The sequence below is a fragment of the Leptosomus discolor genome, chromosome 7 (assembly GCF_034619465.1).
Source record: "Leptosomus discolor isolate bLepDis1 chromosome 7, bLepDis1.hap2, whole genome shotgun sequence".
Classification (NCBI taxonomy): Eukaryota; Metazoa; Chordata; class Aves; order Leptosomiformes; family Leptosomidae; genus Leptosomus; species Leptosomus discolor.
In genome coordinates, this window is record NC_141397.1 from 33,725,956 (window position 1) to 33,746,956 (window position 21,001).

Sequence of the window (21,001 nt, forward strand, 5' to 3'; positions counted from 1 at the left end):
CTTACAAAGACAAAGGCTAGACTTTGGCTTACCATCTTGCTTTTGGCAGGACAAAAAACAAATGACTTAGCAAATAATCATCTTTTAACCATACATTTATCTGTTGACTTAGGGGATGTTTGCTTTTTCAGTTATTTGAAGAATTTATAGAAAAGAAAAGAAAAAGAAAAGGAACAAACTACTGATTTGGTAACCTGCAGTTTTTCTTGCGCTGAAGGGAGAGGCTGCTAATACTGTTGCATAGTCAGTGAAAACTTATATAGAACTAAACCTTGGTATGATGCTTCTGAGTTCCTCTGCCCTCTGATGGGGCAAACTATCAGCTGCCATTGAAACTGAAGAACTTGCCTCTGCATCGTGCTATCTCTTAAAGGAAACAGTGCAAATACACACTTGTAAAAGACGACAGATTTTGCTCAGTAAAAGTATAACCAATACTATCATATAAGTGAAAGCCAAAGAAATTGCGTAATTACTCATCATATGGAGAAAAAGAAAAAAACACCACAAAACTGGCAGGACAGGTTTAATCTGCAAAATAAGCTTTCAGTCTCTCCAGTTGTCCCTATTCTGAAGCAGAACCTGTTGCTCCCTCTGCAGAATTCATGCATTTTTAGATGCAGCTGGAGTAATCCTGTTTGCTGCCACACTGTTCCCCAGCCCCCGTTGCCTCAGCACTCACAGCAGCTGGCTTACTGTGCTCAGCAAATGGGAGAGAAAGGACATTTTGCCGGTTCAATTGTTCTGCTAGAAACTCAGTAATGAAATCCGAAATGACAAGGTGAGTGTAGCAGGGACTGATCTCTGAGATTATTTTTTTGCTAACTCTTTGCTGGCTAACCCTTTCCCTCACGTTCCCAGAAAAATCAAATTTGAATCTATCATTAGTTGATACTCTTTATTCTTCCTGGTTTGTTTATTTCTTTGGGGTCATTTTTTCAGGGAAGGAGAAGGGAAGAGGCAGGGAGAAGAAGAGAAGGGGATGTGGGGTTAAAATGGCTATCTTTACGTAGTACTACATTATTTGCCTTTGAGAGTGCTGTCACTGAAGATTTGAGAGTAAGTATTATATCTAGAGAAAAACGAGAAGACTCTGGATTGCTGACAAATACTGACATGCGTACATAATGATAGATATTAAAACTGTTCACTTACTCTGAGATAATATAATACAACACAGGTGCCAGTTTTTCCTTCATTGCAAAAACAGTTACATTTGTTTCCTCATCATCAAATTTTATATTTTAGCATATATTTATTTGTATTTTGAGCTCCAAAGAATACATTGAGAACTCAGAAACCAACGGCTATGAACAAGGTACAACAGCAGACGAGGTGAAGTATCCCCAAATCAAAGCTGGTGATGGTTGAAGCCAAATGCTCTGTTCAGTGTGTTCCTAAGCAAGCAGTGTAAGATGGCTGAGAAGGTGACTCACCATCACATGCTCAGACTTGATATCGCTGAGATTCACCATCAGGAGTCTGGTTTACCAGCTGTTCTGTCTGTTAGCGATGACTACACAGGAAACATGCAGTGCTGGTTACAGGCTGCCTATTTATAGTCTGAGAAAGGAGCACCAAGATTAGTTTTCATTATAGTGACTAATATGAAGGCTGAATCTGGGCCAGACCAGCCCCACTTAGACGGTCAAACTGCAGTCGAGGTAACTAGTATAGGCATACATTAAGTTTACAAGGCAGAGTGCGGCACTGTATACACTAACAAACTCCAGCCAAGCTGCTACACCTGAGTGACAAGAAATCAGTGCACCGCAGAGAGCGTGTCTTAGTGCTGTGTGTGGGAAGGCTGTGCTGGCCAGCTTCTGCTCTCAACTCACTAGCACTCCATCTCAGTGCCTGGATAGGTGTACATGCCCTGGTGCCCTTGGTGCACTCACACAGCTTGAGTGCTTCCATCTCTAGGATTAGCTCTGGGTTTGTTCCAAGACATTTCTTGACTCATGTCAATGTTTCCTTAGAGAAATGCTGCATTTGTTTCTGTCCTTCAGGGGCTTTCCTTCAAGAACAGAGGATGTCATGCAACAACAAATTCCTGTGAAACTGGGTGGTTTCCCTAAACCAGATCCTGATTCACATCAGTTTCTGTGCAGCTGGGTTTTTCCTCAAAGACTGCCTTGTAACAATGTGTTTGAAGTCTCGATTGATCCAGCATAAGCAGATTTTAATCCATTTGTGCCCTCATGCGACTTAAGATTGCCATTAACAAAGACTATCTTTTCCCGATGAAGAAAATTGTAAAATCCAGTGTCAGAGTACAGCTGTTCCCGCTGGCGGAAGCAGAAAGACCTCATAGATCAAAGCAAAGTATATCTCTGGTGTCAAGCAGCCCGTCTTCTTCACAGCTTGTGAGTAGTTTCTTATTTAGACCAAATACAGACCAAGGCTCCTGTTCTTTAGTATAGCCTGAACTCTTTATCAACACCAAATGCCTGATCTAGTAGCCCTGGTAGTAAGCATGACTGTGATGTTCCTTTTCAGAAAGTTTAGGTCTGCCATGGCAGATACTTGTTAATTTCTCTAATAAATGGAGTCCTTAGGAGCCTTCTGCTTTGGGTTGCATGACATCACAACTGATAGTGTCCTTCAAGGCTCAAGCAGAACTTGAGTAAAATTCACTAGCAATCTTCAATGATCAAAGTAATTTATTAAATTTATTTATATTTATATTGGAAAGAAATGTCATAACAATGTGATGTGATGGGTGTCTTGGTCATCACAAGATAATTACACTCATGCAGGATTACAAAACACTGTGAAGAAACATTTACTTCTTAACACATAGTGAAATATTTGTCATCTTTGGTTTTTAAGTGTTGATAGATCTTTTATTTACGCATGTACATGTTTTTATCCATAAATGATGTTGCCACATTGGTATGTTGCTATTTGAGCTGTCAGAACAATGTTAAGAATTGTGTTCTCTATTTTTGATGTGTTTTGATGATCACTTAATGACTTCACACAACAGCAATGCATTTGGATAATGTGAAAGGCAAGAAGTAAATTTATTGAAAATTATTGTTCACACTTGTATCACAGTAGTGTGTTCAAATTCCAGCCAAGTTCATACTCTGCTTTGAGAAAAAAATCTGTCTCTTGTAGCCTAAGCTTGTAACCACAGTTGGCTGTGTATGTTGACAGCCCTACAAGATTCAAAAAGACCTTATAAAGGAAAAGAAAGAAGAGGTATTTTCTTCACCTCAGAGATTTTGGACTCTGGAGCCATAAGCCATGAACCACTTGGTCAGGGTCATGTATGATAAGAATGTCAGAGCCAAGAAATTGAATTTGGAATGACTGAGTAATGGCACAGTACCTTTACCCCAAGTCATCCTTCCACTTCAGATAAAAATCTTCATTCTGTGTTCTGGAAATCTAGTTTTAGATGTCCATGCTTTTCCCACTTTGTGCCATGCTTTATAAAATGTCTTAAGGAAGTTTTTCTCTGCAATCTTTTGTTGTTATATACTAGCTGAAACATTCCAAGTACAAATTTCTGGATAACTATTTAGTAAATAGACATTTAGCATGGGAAAACCTAGGAAAGGAAGGAGGGCAGGTACCGGGACAGGAGAGTGGAAGGAAGGGAAGGGGGGGAGGGGGGGAGGGAGGGGAAGTGAGAACAAGAGAGATAAAGAAAGGGGAAATGAATAAGAAAGTGAGGAAGGAAAGGAGGGAAGGAGGGAGGGAGGGAAAAGTGCGATGGAGAAGAGGGAGGGTGGCGAAGAAATAGGTAATGAAAGAGAGACAAATAGGAAGGAAGGAAGGAGGGAAGGAAGGAAAGAAATGGAAGGCAGAGAAAGAAAGGTCTTTGTTTCTTTTTGAGACATCTTTTTCACACTGTGTTTTCTCTTTAATTGCATATTATTTTGACTGAGATGGAAAAGATTTGGGAAGTAAGTGTTGAGTAACTGCTCTCAGATTTGTATAAATTGAGTGTAATGCCATGGACAGTAGAGCTATGCCAGAATGATGTGAAAGAGGTCACAGTCAGATCTGCTGTAGATGTAGAGGAGTGTTTTGCTTTCACAAACACTTCCACCTCCAAAATACTTGATTTCAATTTTTGAATGAGTTTTATTTCATTGCCATTTTTATTCATGCCAGAATGAGATTTATGGTTTTTGTGGTAATTGTTCATACTTTCACAGAATAGTTGAGGTTGGAAGGGGTCTTTCCTTTTTAAACTGAAAGTTTGTAAGTACTCAGAACACTGCTGAGATAGTGTAAGATCTGATGAGATCACAGTGAGATATTTGGGCACAGTGCTAGTCTCAATGAGTTATTTTAAAGGCATGGAACAGGCAGCGGATGGATGAAAGGCTCAAATGCAGCCAAGTGAAAAGTTTCTTTGCCAAAGACAATACAGAAATTAATCACAAAATTACTTTTCAAAGACCCTTTTGCGGAGTCTGGTATTAGTGACTGAAGGGGAAAAGGCTACATCAGCATAGGCATATCAAGGAGTATGCCCAGGGCCAGAGAACATACTACAGCAGATGTCTAGCCAAAGCTTCAGTTTATGAGGTGGAATGGAACCGTAACATAGACTCCACTGGCTCTTCTCAATTCCTAGAGCAGTCTAGGACTGGGAGGCCACAGAAGTGTTAAGCCCTTGGTGATTTGAATTCAGCACAGGATGTCCATCTCTAGAATTCAAATTTTCCACAAATGCTCTTCATTGATGGCCTAGATAGTATAATTAACAACTATCAGTAAAAAACACATACCTAGAAAATATATTATGGGAAGTTGAACCTTGAATAATGTTACAGGAACATAACACTGGGGTGGCACCATAAGAATGAAGATTATAGTTTTACTCCTTAACTGTAGGTTTGATGTATATCTTAAGTATTTCTTAATTTCTGTGGAACTGGGATTGGAACATGAACAAAGGAGTCATTGAAAGTATATTTCTATGGATAAGCAGTAGAACAGCATAACTTTGTATTAGTTCACCTGCTGAATTAAATTAATACTTCAAACAAATGGGTTTAGCCATCAGTTTCATCAAAACTCAGAGGGCTGTGATTCATCAAAGGACCTAGTCATATCTTGTGAGTTAAATATTCTCAGTTTTAGTTCAGAAGGCTCTGAAATCCATCCAGTAATAGAAGATCAAGCAAATAATTTGATGATATCTGTGAATAACAGGTAATTCTGGAATCAATGACATGAAGAATAGTTAATGTGCTACATCAAGACTAAATTACATCTTACATTTTAATTCTGAAGACCATTTTCCATTGTAAAAGTGGAGCTGCTCAAGGAGAACACAAATAAAATGGTCAAAAAGAACCAGGATGCTGAGGCCAGATCCATAGACAAACACAGGTGACTTTGAAGCCACATGTAGCAACAGAAGTGTCACTCTACGCAGAGAAACTTTCCTCCAGAAATGAGAACATGTAGAGAGGGAGAGCTGCACAGAGATTACCCAGCATATCCTTCTTATAAAAAGTCGTGCCAGGAATAGCAAATAGGAATGGCAGAAGTAGAAAAGGTTATTGGATAAGTTGTCCACATGGTGTTGGGCCAGAGCGATGTCTCTATGCCTCTACTGAACTCTAGAGCTGCATCTCATTGTCCACATACCTAGCCAAGGATCTGGAGAGGAAAAAGGAGGGGTGTGAGAACTACCCTTTCCTGCAGTTCACCTCCACAACACAGGGAATAAATTTAGTACCACAGACGAACTGAGCTGTTAAGAAAGATCATTTCTTTCTTATATTATTGTAGGTGTGTCTTTGCCTTACATCTTGCACAGTCATGTGCTGAGCGTAGAGTGGTTTTGCAGTATTAGAAGATGGAAATAGTAAGCTCTGACAATTGCTTTTCGCAGCTATAAACACCCGAGTATAGGCAATACAAGGCAGTAGCAAATCAGATCCTCATAGTAGCATACTTTGTAGACAACAGCAGGTTCCTGTATTTAATGTTTACCATTCTGGCATCATGGCAGGGTTCCTACACAATGTGTTGATTGTGGCACAGCGGTGATCAAGCTAATGTTTGCAGGTCAGTTATTGTTTAAAAAACTTCCCTTGAAAGGACACCAGTTTACATGCATCATTAAAGCTCCATCAGCACATTACACAGCTCCAGGTTGTAAACCATGCCAGATCAGGACCTTTCATTCTTTAGATGGATGAAAGTAATGATACCAGCAGTGACAAGGTCTGCATTGTGATTAGGCATTGTGACCAGGAGACAAGACTTTTGAAAAATGATCTTCCAAAGGTGATTGCAGGTAACACAGCAGGTGCTGGAAACTTTTCTGCATCACTGAGTCTGTTTCATTGACTCCAACATTTCACTGATAAATGTGATTGCACTTTTCCCTGACTCAGAAAATACAGTGACTGGCAAAGTAAAGCAAACTCTAGCATCTGTGTTTGTGTCCATTGATCTATGTCTTGTAAGTCTTACATCACTTGAGAATCTTCATGAAAACACATAATTTATAACAGCGAGGGATAAACTGCTATTTATCTTACTGCGATCTTAATGTAAGCTGGTTTATGGCCTTCATTACTGACCATAGTACTCAAGTTGACTCTAGATAACAGAGCAAAGACTCTTTAATTTCTAAATGGGAAATGTCAGGCTAGTATAATTCCTGAAAGGCAGTTTCCTTCTTCTTGGTATCTTGTTCTGCATAAAGCAGTTTGGGTCTTTAGACCTTGGCCCTGTGTGAAAAGGTGACAAATTCTGTAATGAGATCAACCATTGTCACAGCAGTGGCAGTCATGCAGGACTTTTGCCATTCGCAGTAAAAGAAGAGGTAACAAAGGGCTATGAGTGGAGATCAAACAGCCTTCCCACAGCTGGAGGAGGCAAGGGCATCAGTAGAAGATCACCACCCAAATACGCAGAGACAATTAATCTTTTTCAGGATCTCACTTTCATAAGCAATGAGCTTCCAGAAGAGAAGCCTCAAGGAATTACTTTGAGTTTGAATTGTAGTATAGAAATCGAAGAGGTTAAAGACCATAAGCACAGTTCTTCAATTCAAATGTGTTTTCTTGTTTACCTGCATCTGAACATATTGATCTCTTCCTAGCTTTGAAACTCTAGACCCCTGCAAGCCTCCTGCAAATCCTAACAAAGGCAGACTCTCAGCCCAGTTCTGCCAGATTCCCTCCATCTCTCAGGGTTTTTAACACTCCCATTCTTTAGAAGAAACCAGGTTTAGTTACATCAGCCAAAACATGACGTGACGAGCAGGTCTTGGAAATTCTTGAGGTTCGTAGGAGGTAATTTCTTGTCACAGGTACTTAGTGAGCCAGCTAGGAAAGATGCCTTCCTAGACTTGCTATTTGTGAATGGAGAAAGACTCACAGGGAATGTGATGGTAAGTGGCTGTCTTGGCCACAGTGCTCATGAAATGGTTGAGTTCAAAATTTTCAGTGTAATGAGAAAAAAAAGACAGCAGAGATGCTACCCTGGACTTCAGAAGAGCAAACTTTAAGCTCTTCAGGGAGCTACTTAGCAGAGTATCCTGGGAGTGTTCTTTTGAGGGCTTCAGAGTCCACAAGTGCTGGTCAGTCTTTAAGAACCACCTTCTAGCAGCACGGGCAATTCCACTGTGTTGTAAGTCAAGCAAGTCGGGCAGAACACCAGCTTGGCTCAACAGGTAACTCCTCTTGGAGCTCAAGAGGAAAAGGAAATTGATCTCTGGAAGTGAGGTCAGACTTCACAGGAAGATTACAGAGCCGTGGTTTATTTATGCAGGTAGAAGACATAGAAGGCCAAAGCTCAATTAGAGTTGAAACTGGCCAGCGTTGTATCAAACAAGAAGGGCTTTTTTAAATACGTTAATAGGAAGAGGAGGTCTAAAGAAAACATTGGACCAAAACTTGTTGAAGATGGTCCCCTGATAAATAGGGATGAAGAAAAAGTGGACACATTCAATGAGGGTTTTTTGCCTCAGCCTTTATTATATATAATGCTGATAGACTCTTGAGTTAGAGGACCACGACTGCATGAACAATGGCTTTCCATTTGCGGACACTGAAATTGTAAGAGATCAGCTGAATGCTCACAAATCCGTGGGTCCTGATGGGATTCATACCAGTGCACTGAAGGAGCTAGTGGATATTATGGCAGAACCCCTCCCAGTCATCTGCCAAAGGTCTTGGGAGTCTGGGGAGGTCCCTGCTGAGTGGAAGCCAGACGGTGTTACTCCAATATATGCAAACAGTGTGAGGGAACACCCAGGAAACTACAAACCTGTTAGTCTACCTTCAGTTCCTGGAAAAATTATGGAGAACATTATACTGGGTACTATTGAAAGGCATTTAAAGAACAATGCAATTATCAGGCACAGTCAGCATGGCTTCACAAAGGGAAAGCCCTGTTTAAATAATTTTATATCCTTCTATAATAAGGTCACCTGCTTGGTAAGTGAAGGGAAGGTGGTGGATGTATTTTTACCGGATTTTAGTAAGACTTTTGACACTTGTCCAGCATCCTTCTGGACAAGTTGTCCAAGCTGTGGGATGAGCAGGTTCACAGTGCACTGGGTGAAGAACTGGCTGGAGGGCAGAGTTCAAGGGTTGTAGTGAATGGGACTACATCCGGTTGGTGACAGGTCACCAACGCTGTTCCTCAGGGCTCAATTTGAGGGCCAGTTCTGTTCAATCTTTTTATCAATGATCTGGAGGCAGGAATTGAATGCACCCTTAGCAAGTTTGCTGATTATACTAATCTAGGAGGTGCTATTGACTCTCTCAAGGGACAAGAGACCTTGCAGAGGGATCTGGTTAGATTGGAGCACTGGGCAATGCTTAATATGATGAAATTTAACAAGTCCAAATGCCAGATTCTGCACCTGAGACAGAGTAATGTCAGGCAACAGTATAAACTGGGAGAGGAGTGGCTGGAGAGCAGCCCTGCAGAAAGGGGTCTGGGGGTACTGGTTGACAGGAGGCTCAACAGGAGCCAGCAGCGTGTGCCCTGGCAGCCCAGAGGGCAAAGCCCATCCTGGGGTGCATCAAACACAGCACAGCCAGGCGGTCCAAAGAGGTGATTATCCTGCTGTATTCAGTGCTGGTGTGGCCTCACCTTGAGTGTCGTGTGTGTTTTGGGGCCCCAACATTTAAAAGGGATGTGAAGGTCCTTGAATGTGTCCTAAGGAGGGCACCAAAGCTGGGGGAGGGCTGGCAGGCATGTCCTGTGAGGAGCGGGTGAGGACTCTGGGTTTGTCTAGTTTGGAGAGAAGGAGGTTGAGGGGCGACCTCCCTGCTCTCTGCATCCTCCTGAGGAGGGGACATGGAGAGGGAAGTGCTGAGCTCTTCTCCCTGGGACATGGGAATGGCTCAAAGCTAATACAAAGTTAATACAGTCTTCATCTGTTGACTTGAGGATTATTTCTCCTGTGTGTTGTCAAAGGACTTTTCTGCTAGTAAGCCAACATCTTGTGTAGCAGTTCCGTTTCTTTTTATTTTTCTTGATTCATGTTTGGATTAAGTATATCAGGACACTACCATCTTAATTTTAAATCAAGTAGTAATTTACATGCTTCTTTTCAAATGGTTTTCTGCTGTGATGTTGATAAATTGTAAAGCCATAGCCTAAGAAATACAATATTGCCATCTCTAGTCACAGTCTGTGGCTGTTGTACTAAGGATGCAAGACCACAGGTTTGCCAGGCTTGCACTCTTTTGGCCCCTGCCTCAAGCTTACTGGGTTTAGCCGAAACACCATTCTTTTCTAATGACAGCAGGGCTATGCCTAGTTTGTTTTACTTTTGCTTACTTTCTTATGGTAGAACCACATTGTTATATAGATACTCTAAAAAGTAGTTACTTTGTGCAGAATGAGATATTGATGACTAACATAAAGGTGCAATGCAGAGGAAAACACACCTCATATGATAGCAGTGGTTTCCCCTTGAAAAGTGGGAACATGGGATTCAGGGCAAAGGAGTACCAGCATGGGATGATCCAAGACGGGGCACTGGCAGGTACAGAGGACCCCAGGGCTGTGAACAGTTCACCAATGATCAAATAATTTAGGACCGGAGCTGAGGGAAACTGATTTCAGGCGTACCAGAGAAATTAAAGGATATACGCAAAACTTACCGTATATAGTTAACTATATATACATTAAGTGTAGTAAATGTGGTGTAGTAAAACATATAGTAAATGTGGCACAGAGTTGCGGACCAGTGAAGAACAAAGGTGTAAATGTGTGTTAGTGTGACCCAAAATGACACCAAGCAGATCCTTCAGTGAGGAAGAAGCAATCAGCATTATAGTCCTCCCAGTGAGGGACTCAGGATGCAGACGACTTGTCATCCTTGCTCTCCTCTCCCCTCAGCACACACGCACCTCCTGCTCAGACTGAAGCTGTGCTCTCAGCCCCACTCAGATTAGCACCGTTGACAGAAGAGGGCCTGCCTTGCTTCCAGGTTGCAGTTACACCATTCAAAATAAGGCACAACTCACTGCAAGAAACACTGCCAATTTTCTTTGACTTCTCTTTTGTTTCCTGAACAACTTGTGACATTCTTTTTGATTGGAATGCCTTTCTTCCTTCTCCCCCCTTGTTTCATTGACAGTGAAGTCGGGTAAAGTCCAACAGTGCATTCAAATTTTGTTTGGGCCAATTCCACTCATGATGCAGATCTGAAGACTTGAATCGAAGCTGTGATTGTTGCTGTACTGATACCCAAACTGCTTTGAGTGTGCATGCATAGATTCCTCTTTCCCAGAATGGGAAAAGAAGAAAGAAAAAAAAAAAAAAAAAACCAACTTGATTTGTTGAGCATAATTGTATGGATAATCTCAGTCCATTACTTCATGGCACAGAACAGTTTTCCATTCACACATCCATCTTCTCTGAAATAGGAGACTGTTCTTACGTTTTATTCACATAATGGTTTTGATAGAAAATCTGTTTTGCTGCAGATGAGGGCCCTGGAGGTTTTTGGTCTATTGTAATACGTGAGAGCTGCCTGACATTGCAGCATTCGTTCTCTAGTGCTATTGCCTAGCAGGGCTAAAAGCACTGACATCTTTTACAGTTCTGCCGTTGCCATTATCCATTTCAATGGGGTTTAAATGTAAAAGTGAAATTGATGGTGTTAAAGCGTGAATTTCAATCATGCTAAGAAAGAAGATATTGATGGGAGCTAGCAAGGGAGTTCTGGACAAAAATATTGCAAGGGAGAAGCTGAAAGCCTGATTGCCATAAGCCCAGTGACTCTGTGTTACCAAATTACAGAGCTGCCACACATTAAAAGATGTCAGGCCATGTTGCATAACTCAGAACGAGGTGAATTTGTCCTTGTTAGTGTTATGGCAACCATCTCCTTCCTCCTCCCTGAGGTGGGACTTCATGGGAAAAATCTTCATGTCTTTATTCGGCTTTTTATCTGAGATTTAAGTTGTCCCTTCTCATTAATCTTTGTAGTCTGGGTCATTTCTTCTGGCTACAGACTATCATGCTTCTTGTAAAACTCATACCTTTGTAATTATAGTGCAGCGTTCTGTCTGAGACTGAGTCTTTATGGAGCAGAAGAGACACTTTGTACCATACAAATTACAAAGAACACAGTAACTCTTGGTTACCAAAACTAATGAGACAGAGGTAAGGCTGTTTTGCAGGAGCTTAATGAGTTGAAATTTCCACAGCAGATAACCAGAGCTGTGAGCAACCTTGACACAAACTGAAAACAGAATCACGAAGTGTTACATGGTCCATTGAAGCACCTCTGGCACAGCTGTTGCTCTGACCCCTGCTTGGATCCAGGCAAACATCCATGATGGAATTTCCTCTGGGGCTGTGGTCAGCTCTTCCCTTGCCTGCCTCTGCATGCCCTGTGTCCTAAGGCTTAATGCCATCTCAAAGGAACACGCAACTGTTTGAAAAACACAGGCATAGTTTGGGGATCTCCACATTTGTCTTTGGTTGCAAACAACTGAAAAGGCTTGTCCGGTGTCTTGATTCCTTTCTGTTTGTGCTTCCATGACAGCAGCATGCTCTGTACCTGTTTAATTGGTTTAAATCAAATTTAAACACTAAGCAAGCTTAAAACAACAGAGCTGTTGTCTTGATTACAGAATTATAGATAAGGTTACAAAGAAGAAAATAAAATTATAGTGTTATATTTCAGACTATACAATAAAAGTCCTCCTTACTTTTACGGTGTTTTAGCTATCTGGAGGGAGAAAGGGCAAAGAAGGAGATGGTGTGTCTCCGAGCTCCTCTTTCTTCCCATCTTCAGAGTAGCAGCCCTTCTGCCTTCCCCATCTTAATGTTTCCAAGCCTACTGTGTCCATGAAAAATACTGTCCCTACTAGCTTGAGTGACTTTCTTACAAAGCAGAACATTTCTTGCAACACTTTCTCCATCATGTCCTGTAAGCATACCATTTTGTAAGGTCCCATTATTCCTGGGCAATAATTGCGACCTAATAATTTTCAACAGGATGGATTACAAATTTAGCATTTAAAGGGTTTTTTTCTAAATAAACTCCCTTTCCCACCTCCTATTAGTTTGATATCCCTGCTACCTTACCATCTACCTTGTGGTTTAAGTCCCAGTCCCGTTTCCTCCGTCTACTGCTTGCTCAGCCTAAAGTGGGAGAAAAATGCCTGTAGGATCAATATGTTCAAACCATTTGAGGTAAGGAGTGTGACACTGTGCCAAAGAAATTTTGAGGCATAGTACCTGACAAAAGGTTCCTAGCAAGCAACAGTAATAATGTGTGTAAAGTGGATTTTTATTCAAGATTTCCTTAGGCAGCCCCTTTCTTCAAGAGATACCATTTTTATGATAAAAATCATTATGTATGTTTAGCAAAACATTTCCATTGTAGTCTTAATAAAATGTCTTTTTCCCCGAAAGATGAATGTACATTGATGTGTGAGAACATGGTTTTATCTTTCTAGGAATTGGTTATGAATAGTCTTTGAAAATATCTCTCTCAAGCTGCAGGTTTTCCCGTTCAGTCTGCACTGTTTGTATTTATCCTCTCACCAGTAGCATCTGCAGCCAAGGCTTTCTGCAAAGTCAAGTCACAGCTTTTCGAATGCAATGTAAAATCCTTAGTGATGGACCTCTTCAGTAGACTAGATGTAGCACTAAATAAAAATTGATTGATTTTGTTTCAACAAAACGGTGACATGCATTTCAATTTGAACCCATCCACCTATCTGGCCCTGTAGTTGCAGTCAGTGGTGGTAGTCTTACTGTAAGTGTACTGTGGTGATAGTTTGAAATCCTAGCCATATGGCCGGACCCTCTTGGATAAACCCACAACCAACCGCCGTCTTAAAAACTCTGAAATCTACATTTTACTTTAAAAACTAAACAAGTGGAATCTTCTCCTCTGGCTGCACAAAGGAATGGTCACATACAACTGAAACTTGATTCCCTGTGAAGGCAAGCCTGCAGTTTGGTCATGTGCTGTCATGGTTAAGGATTTAACCTAGAGTGCCCCAGTATTGAAGAGTCTGTGTTCAATTGCATTTAATGCTTTCAAGTTTGCAAGATAATTAAAAAGATATAAATAAAATTTTACAAAATAAATAGCTGTTTCATCTAGCAGCTCCGGCTCTTATTTATTTAATTGTGATAGTAATGTTAATAATATAGTGTATTGCAGTGGAGGCTACAGTTAAGGGACTAGGGTTTCATTGCACCAGGACTTGACAAAATAAAAAAAAAAAAAAAGATTTTTTCAACAAAGCTGTTGTCAATGCATGAGTGGAAGTGATTAGCTAAGATAGGTGTCTCACTTCCAGTTCTTGAGCTGTGTGAGGCTTGCAGAAGATGTAGGCATGGTGCCAACGTGGGACTCGCATGCCGTGGCTGATGGCTGGGCAATGCTGGCAGGAAGACTGCTCTGTAACTGGCATCCCTGGCAGAGGAGCAAGCCTGACAGCAGAGCCCGTTGCAGTCGTGCTGTTTGGCTGGAGGGTAATACAACTGCCTACTCACCCTGGTCTCGCTCAGGATAGGGAGGAGGCTGGGGAGCCTTTCCCCATTGTCTTCATTAGTACTTGAATTTTGTAGTACGTTGCCTATAGCTCACACAGCTCTTTTGCTTGTTGTGTGTTCTTTGTGTTTCAGGCTTATGACTTGGGTAATATTCAGAGAATGTAAAGCTGGGAGACTAAAATAGTTATTTAAATTATAAAGACATGTAATCATTTCTACGAGGTTATTCAGGGCAGCTAAATTAGCTCCTTAAAAGGGTTGCCTTAATACACTCCTGACTTTTTGTCTAAGTCAGTCCTGCTTATTTCATGTGAAAATATTTCAGCAAGTGTAATAAAAGCTGTTTTGAGGGTCCGCAAGTGCCTAGCGTATCTATCGCTCCCAGGAGAAGGAAATGTAGATGTCCAGGTTCATCTGCAAGTGAGAAAGTTTATACTGAAGTCCATCTGGATCCTGTACTACCAGGTTATTGACAAAGCACTCATGCATCTAGACAGTAAACAACCCTAATATTGAGGGAGCACTCTGGAAAGTGAGAGATGGAAAGAGACCTCAGACCATGGACGAAAATAAAATTCTAGACTTTTTGATCTGTGGTGCTTTGTCACTAGGTATATTTTCAGAGAAAGACGTTGCAATTAGTTATCAGGCTTTTCTTGCCCAAGGTTGTTTATGATATGAAGCTTATCGACATTACTATAGAAATCATTAATAATATTCAGTCTGGAAACTACCAGTTTGTCTAAACAGGGTAAATAGTAATACTTGTTGAAAATCAGCTGACCTAGCCTAGCCGGTTAATTCACAAAGCTGTATGTCTCTGTTACGAATGCCCACTTCATCCCCTTTTCACTGCACACATGTGCATGTACACACATGCACACAAAATCTCAGTTACAGCTTTCCTCCTGGGATGCATTAAAGTAAATGGAGAGCTCCTTTTTCCAAAGCCTCTCACTGTGCGTTCTTGAGAGAGGCAGAATTAAATGGTGGGGATGGGGTAGAAATGTGGAAGGCAATAGTGTTCATGTATTTAAACATAAAGCCTTCTTCTGTTAATTCAGATGTTCAATTTAAATTTGAATAGGGATTAATAAATTACACAAATTATAACACTTTGGACTTGGGTGTGGGCCAGTGGTGTTACATATAAGCAGTGTTGAGCTTCTGGAGCTTCAGCATGTTCATTCGTATTCATCCAGTGCTAACCAGAGAAATAATAGCATTATCACCTAGTTCAGTAATGAGATAATGTAAAACTGATCTCTGAGAGTTTTGGCTGGAATGCAAAGTAGTTTCTTACTGTGTTTATTAGCTGCAAAACTAAGGACTCAGCTGTGGTGAGTTAATGAGTGATATTTTGATGAATTTCTGAATCTGGATACATAAGCATCCTAGATGAAACTAGAATTAGCTGTTTCAGTCTCTCATTGGCTTAACATATCACCTCTATCTTACAATTTTTTTCGTCTTTGCAATGTAATGCTACCTTGCACAGAATGTTGACTGGCATGATAGCTAAAGCACTGCTATAATTATTGAATATTATTAATTATGATATTTCTTCAGTGAAAATGTATTAGGGGACTGTTAGGAGCATATGTTAATTGTGTCTGTACTGCTTAGCTTCATTGATTTTTCCTGTGATACATATTAATAGACTTCTAATAGGCATGGCCATATTTTCAGAAGAAATGGGTGTGGTTGTGTAGAGTAAATTTGAAGACCGATAGGTTACATGTGAGGCAGTGTACGAAAGTGAAACACATGCGTGAGGTGAGGCAGTCACCAAATTAGTGTTTTGCCTATCTGTCTGATCTCCTGTGAATGCAGTGTTACTATACTAAACATGTAGTAGCAACACATTTGTGTATGACTGACTATGATAAATTAGGAACTTGAAAATGAATGTACCGTTAACTTGCTCTGCCTCCTGAAACCTGGCATGCTGTATCCAGAAAAACAAAAAGGAGGTAGTAGAAACAAGGTGTTTGGGTTTTTTTCAGCATAGACAACACTGTAGCATATATGGACATTAAAAGCTTCAACTTCTCAGACAGCTTCAAGGGAGCACTGAAACCTGTATCTTTCCTGTCTGTCCCACACAGGGAATTACTGGAACGCAGCTTCTTTCGTTACTTCATCATCCTACCTTCACTTCTCCACCTTCCAAGGGGAAACCAGCGCAGACATCTCTTTCTATTTCAAAACATCAGCCTCAGATGGGGTGTTTCTTGAGAATCTGGGGAACACTGACTTCATCAAACTGGAGCTGAAATGTGAGTATGTGCTTCCCATCGCTCTTCTTGACACCTGAAGCAGGTTTGTGTCAAATAGTAGGTTTCAAGGAATGTGTATAATTCAGTAAAATGTGTAAGCTGACTAAGTTCTGTAAAAACTTTCAAATCAAGCAGCTTAACATATTTTCAAGTTGCCTCATGTGGGAGGAGGCTTTTGGATTGTTCACTGAGGGGAGAACCAAAGAAGGACAGAACTGGTAACTTTGGTAATAAAAATGACACTGACCTGAAAAGATTTTTCAAAATTGCATGCCAGCTTTATTTCTTTAAAATGTGTGTCTTCAGGAATGTGTGCTTTGCTGTTTTGTCTCACAATTGTTTTGGAAATAGCAGAAAGGAAGAAAAAAGAGAGACCATCTTATCAGCACTGTAAGGAGCCAAGGAGCTGAAAACTTGCATGTGATATTTAAAAGTCCTAAAAAATCTCATAAAAATAAATCTTTATCAGCATTATCTGTTAATAAAATCACTGATCTGAAAAGGAGGGCATAATGATATCAAAAAACAAGTTAATTTTATTATTTAAACTATTTTTAATGGCCCAGGGGCAAACTTTCCAAGGAAGGTGCTGAAATCCTCAGCTGTACCTGAATTCTGCTTAGTGAAGTTGAAGCAGTGGAAGTAGGGGGAAAAAATGTTTCGTGTCTTTTTGTTCTCCCTCAACACAGTTTACCCTGCCATAAACGGGAGCGGTGACAGGCCTGCTGTGCTATGTGTGGCTGTTATTACAGCCTCTAGCAGCACACTACAGCAGCAGGGTTACACGAGTGCAGTAAGCTGCCTCCCCGCACTCCAGCACCAGGAACAGCATTTGTGTTTTCTTATGCTGTGGGAGCTGCTCATGGACGCCAAGGGCCGAGCTCTAAATATTGATGCAGAAAAGTCAGCATCAAAAATCACTAATGTTGAAAGAGAAGAAATTGTTTGCATATGCCAAATATCTATTTTTATGCAGATTCAATGTGATTTATATGTGCACATGTAATTAAAAAAAAAAAAACAAAAAACAAAAAAACAAAAAACAAACAAACAAACAAAACCCAACATTTTTGACGCTTCCCAAAGTCTAAAAACACAAACTAGAATGTAGAAATTAGACAACACCAGGAGGCCCCTTTAAAATTTTTGCTCTGCGTAAGAGTAAAGTGTGAAGTTCCAAGTGGGTGACAGCTTCTTTCCTTTTCTACAAGGAACTTAGTTGATGTCGCTTAATCCCTGTTTTCTGTAATCTGCAACTGGTGCAAATCAAAACAGCTCCCATTGAGTCACAGAGAATAGTCTTGTTTGTATTAAAAAAGTCACAGCCTTTTAATAATAAAGTGGCAGCTATTTCTCATTTAATTTTGAATTTAAGGCATACTTACAGTCGGCTGAGGTGGGCATCTCCAGAGCTTCTTGCTCTTCTACTGTATGCAAGGTGTTCTCAGCCACTGTAGTTATCAGACCAGCCATGCCATTCACTTAGCTAAGAGGTGACAATAGCAGTGAATAAAGGTGACTTGGCAGTGAACACAGTTCAAATAATAATCATGCTGCAGTGGCTCACTGAATAGACACACTGGTTCAAGGAAGCATGTGGCAGTGTACCCAGAATGTCACTAAACAGGAGTTTAATTTTAATCCTATGCTTGAGATCCACTGACTTTGCTGTGATCTGGCATATGCATAAATTCAAGCTCTGCCTCATGTCCCTGAATCTAAACCTTAAATTACAAATTCTCAATGGCAGAAATTGAAATATGATCTGAAAAAACAGGCTGTAAGGTCATAGAATCATTTTGGTTCAAAAAGACACATACCATTGCTGTTTAAATTAGTAAAATAGTCATGATTGAAACTATCCTGACTGTATTTGCTAAAAAGTACAAAGCAGTTCATTTGATAGAAATGCATTCATTATACCCTTTCTTTCCTGGACACAGTAGCTTGAAATTTTGAGAGCCCCAGAAAATAAGCCTTTCTGTGACTTAAATGTTCTACCAGTCACAGCTCAAGAAGAGTTGAATACTATGGGCTTAGTAACAAGGAGAAACTCATTCCGTCTCCTGAATTTCACATTTATTTAGTGAACTTTTCTTTTATACATTTTTCATGTTTGTTTCATTCTCGTCTGCACTTATATTTTTTCAAATTCATTCAGATGAAAAGTTTCAGAATTTCAGAATGGCTTACAGTAGACTCTGTAGCTCTTTAAAAGTCTGTTTCCCCTTTACAGAAATCCCATAAAATTAATATTTGAATTTGTTTCTTAATAGAAACATAAAGTTAAGTCAGTAAGATAATTACAGAATTACCCCTAAACCCTGAAGAAGGTTTCCTTTGGCAAGCTGCTTTCTAGCTAACCCATCGAATTCTCTAGTAGAACAGCTATTTTGTATGGAAGTTTCTGCATAATGTCCATCATCACATATTTACTGCAAGCTGCTGCACTTCAAACAGTGAGTGTGTTGCTTTTGTCTGTTCATTGCCTTCTCACACAGTTACAATTCTCATTGAAGCAGAATAACTTCCTACAAAACCTGTTTTTTCCTGATTTTTTTACTTTTTTACATTTTCCTGATTGCTTTACTTTTTACAGTTCCAAAAGGAAGATGTTGAAATCACTGTTCTGCCAGCAGACAGTGCAAATTCTATTTTCTTCTTCCCTTACATGTGAAATGCCTGTGTGTACCTGTAATATATGGTTAGTAATGCATAAGCTTAGCTCTGCAGACTGGGAACTGAGAGGTTCTCCAATATCCAGTAGTTAAACCAAGTTGCTACACTTGGTGAAAGCATTAGGGAAACAAATCATTCAGTCTATAAAAATTCTTATCTTCTAGTCTTTGGAAAGGAGTTTTATTCCGAGTACAAGAGCTGTCTCTAGGAACACACATTAAATTATTTTACTGGTGTGCTCTCTTGGAGTTTCTAAAGTCTAATAACAGCACAGATTAGTTTCTAACTGTAGATTTGTAAGAAAAGGGGGTGGAATTTAGAGTATATTGAAGAGTAACTTCATGTGCCTTCAGCAAAGTCCCAGATTGCTATCTCTGAGGAAACGGTGAATACAGGAAGGAAGGGAAGAACATGTTTCTTTGATTTAAGAAACAGCTTTTCCAAACAGCTGACAAGGAAGACTGTCATGAAAAAACCTTGATAAAATGCTACTATGAATGTGGCTGAAGTCTTTAGGTATTCCATTTATCAAGCATCTCCTCTGACAGGCTCATACTTGTCAGAGGAACAGTTGGCAGAGATGTAGAATTACCTGAAGCCTCAGCTTTTAAATACATTGGTAAATCTACAGAACCCCATTATTTTTATAGCTGGCTGGTCGGCTGGTCATCTGACAACGACTAGGGTTGCTTAGAAAGGAGGGAGTTGGATAAGGTATAAATTTTTCTGTAAAGCAGTGCTTCCCGAAACCATACATCTCTGTCAAAATTTACAGATGTTTTTTAAATGAAAATTGTCTTTTAGAGGAGAAAAAAAGAGGATGTTTTCTCTTTTAGCGCTATCCCATACAGTTTTGGGATGGTTTAACCTAAAATCCAGTCTTTGTATAAAAACACCATTGAGAACAGCACTTTTTCATTTATACAAGCCCCCCCTCCCTTCACCATGGGCATTTTTTTCTTTCTTTAACCTTGACCTACTCTTTAGGACACAGAGGTGTGTAACCTGCTGTCTACAAAGCCTGCCAGGGCAACACTCTCAGACAGGTTGTTGTTAGTGCCTTTAATAATAGCAATCCACCGAAAAGTCTGAATGTCATTTGGAGGAACTGTTGGGCTTCTTTCTCAAAGCCCCTCATTTGCTCCCCCAGTGTGTACCTGAAAAGCACCTATGAAGTTTAGTGTCCACTTTCCATACAGCTGTACTGTGTTTGTGCAGCAGAGCTGGCACTTGCTCTGAGAGGTGGTAGGGAGTTGGCTACAGTACTCAGTACTTCTGTGAACTGAACTAAGCTGCCTGTCCTATGAGAGACATATACCTGCTATAAGAGACCTACCTACTACTGCTAACCAGTTAGCCTGCCATTGACCTTTGCCTTAACCTCTGTCCCCTTGTTGCAGAGGTTGGGAGCAGACCTAATACGCATGAAATGGAGATGAAACAGCAGGCTGTGTATCAACCAACAGCAACATGGGTTCTCCAGGACTTCAGCTGCAATCCTAATGTTCTTTTTTTTAAGGACTTCAGGGTTGGATGTTGCTAAATGAAACATGCCAAGAATTTAATTTTGAATTCTTGAAGACTCTCAGCTCCCCTCCCCATTCAGTTCTTCCCTACAGTCACTCCTCCCTGGAAATGGTAGCTTTGCACAACGGAGCCTGGCTAGAGCCACTGAGGTGCAGGGAAATAGGCCTCCAGGATCCTAACTTGAAGTCCTGCAGCAGGCAGGGGGCTACCTAAAATCCAGCTGAATATCGACATATCTGACTAGGGTCAAATGAGCAAGATGATGCTTTTGTACACTTATGAGATATAGGTTGAAGACTTTGGAGAGTTATGACAATGAAAAACCCAACTACTTCATACCTGTGAGGTGTTTGTCAAGCAGACCACATTTGGATTTACTGATCAAGAGAAATCCCAAGTTTTGGAAGAGATGTATTTCTGAAAGCAGATTTTGGAAGGGGCATATTCCTGAGAATTTGGGAAGAAGCATCTACTGTCACTGTTTTGTATCAGATTCCCAGGACTGTTGCTCTAGAAAGCCTGTGGTGAAATAAACTGCTTCC

General features: G+C 40.4%; 1 protein-coding gene across 1 annotated transcript in view; it reads left to right on the plus strand.

The window, feature by feature from the left end:
- Positions 1-21,001, plus strand: part of CNTNAP2 (contactin associated protein 2) — a 1,109,936-nt gene that overhangs the window by 981,039 nt on the left and 107,896 nt on the right. Inside the window, exon 16 of the mRNA XM_086468640.1 lies at positions 16,083-16,253. Coding sequence (XP_086324766.1) covers positions 16,083-16,253 — 171 coding nt within the window. The remainder of the gene's footprint in view (positions 1-16,082; positions 16,254-21,001) is intronic.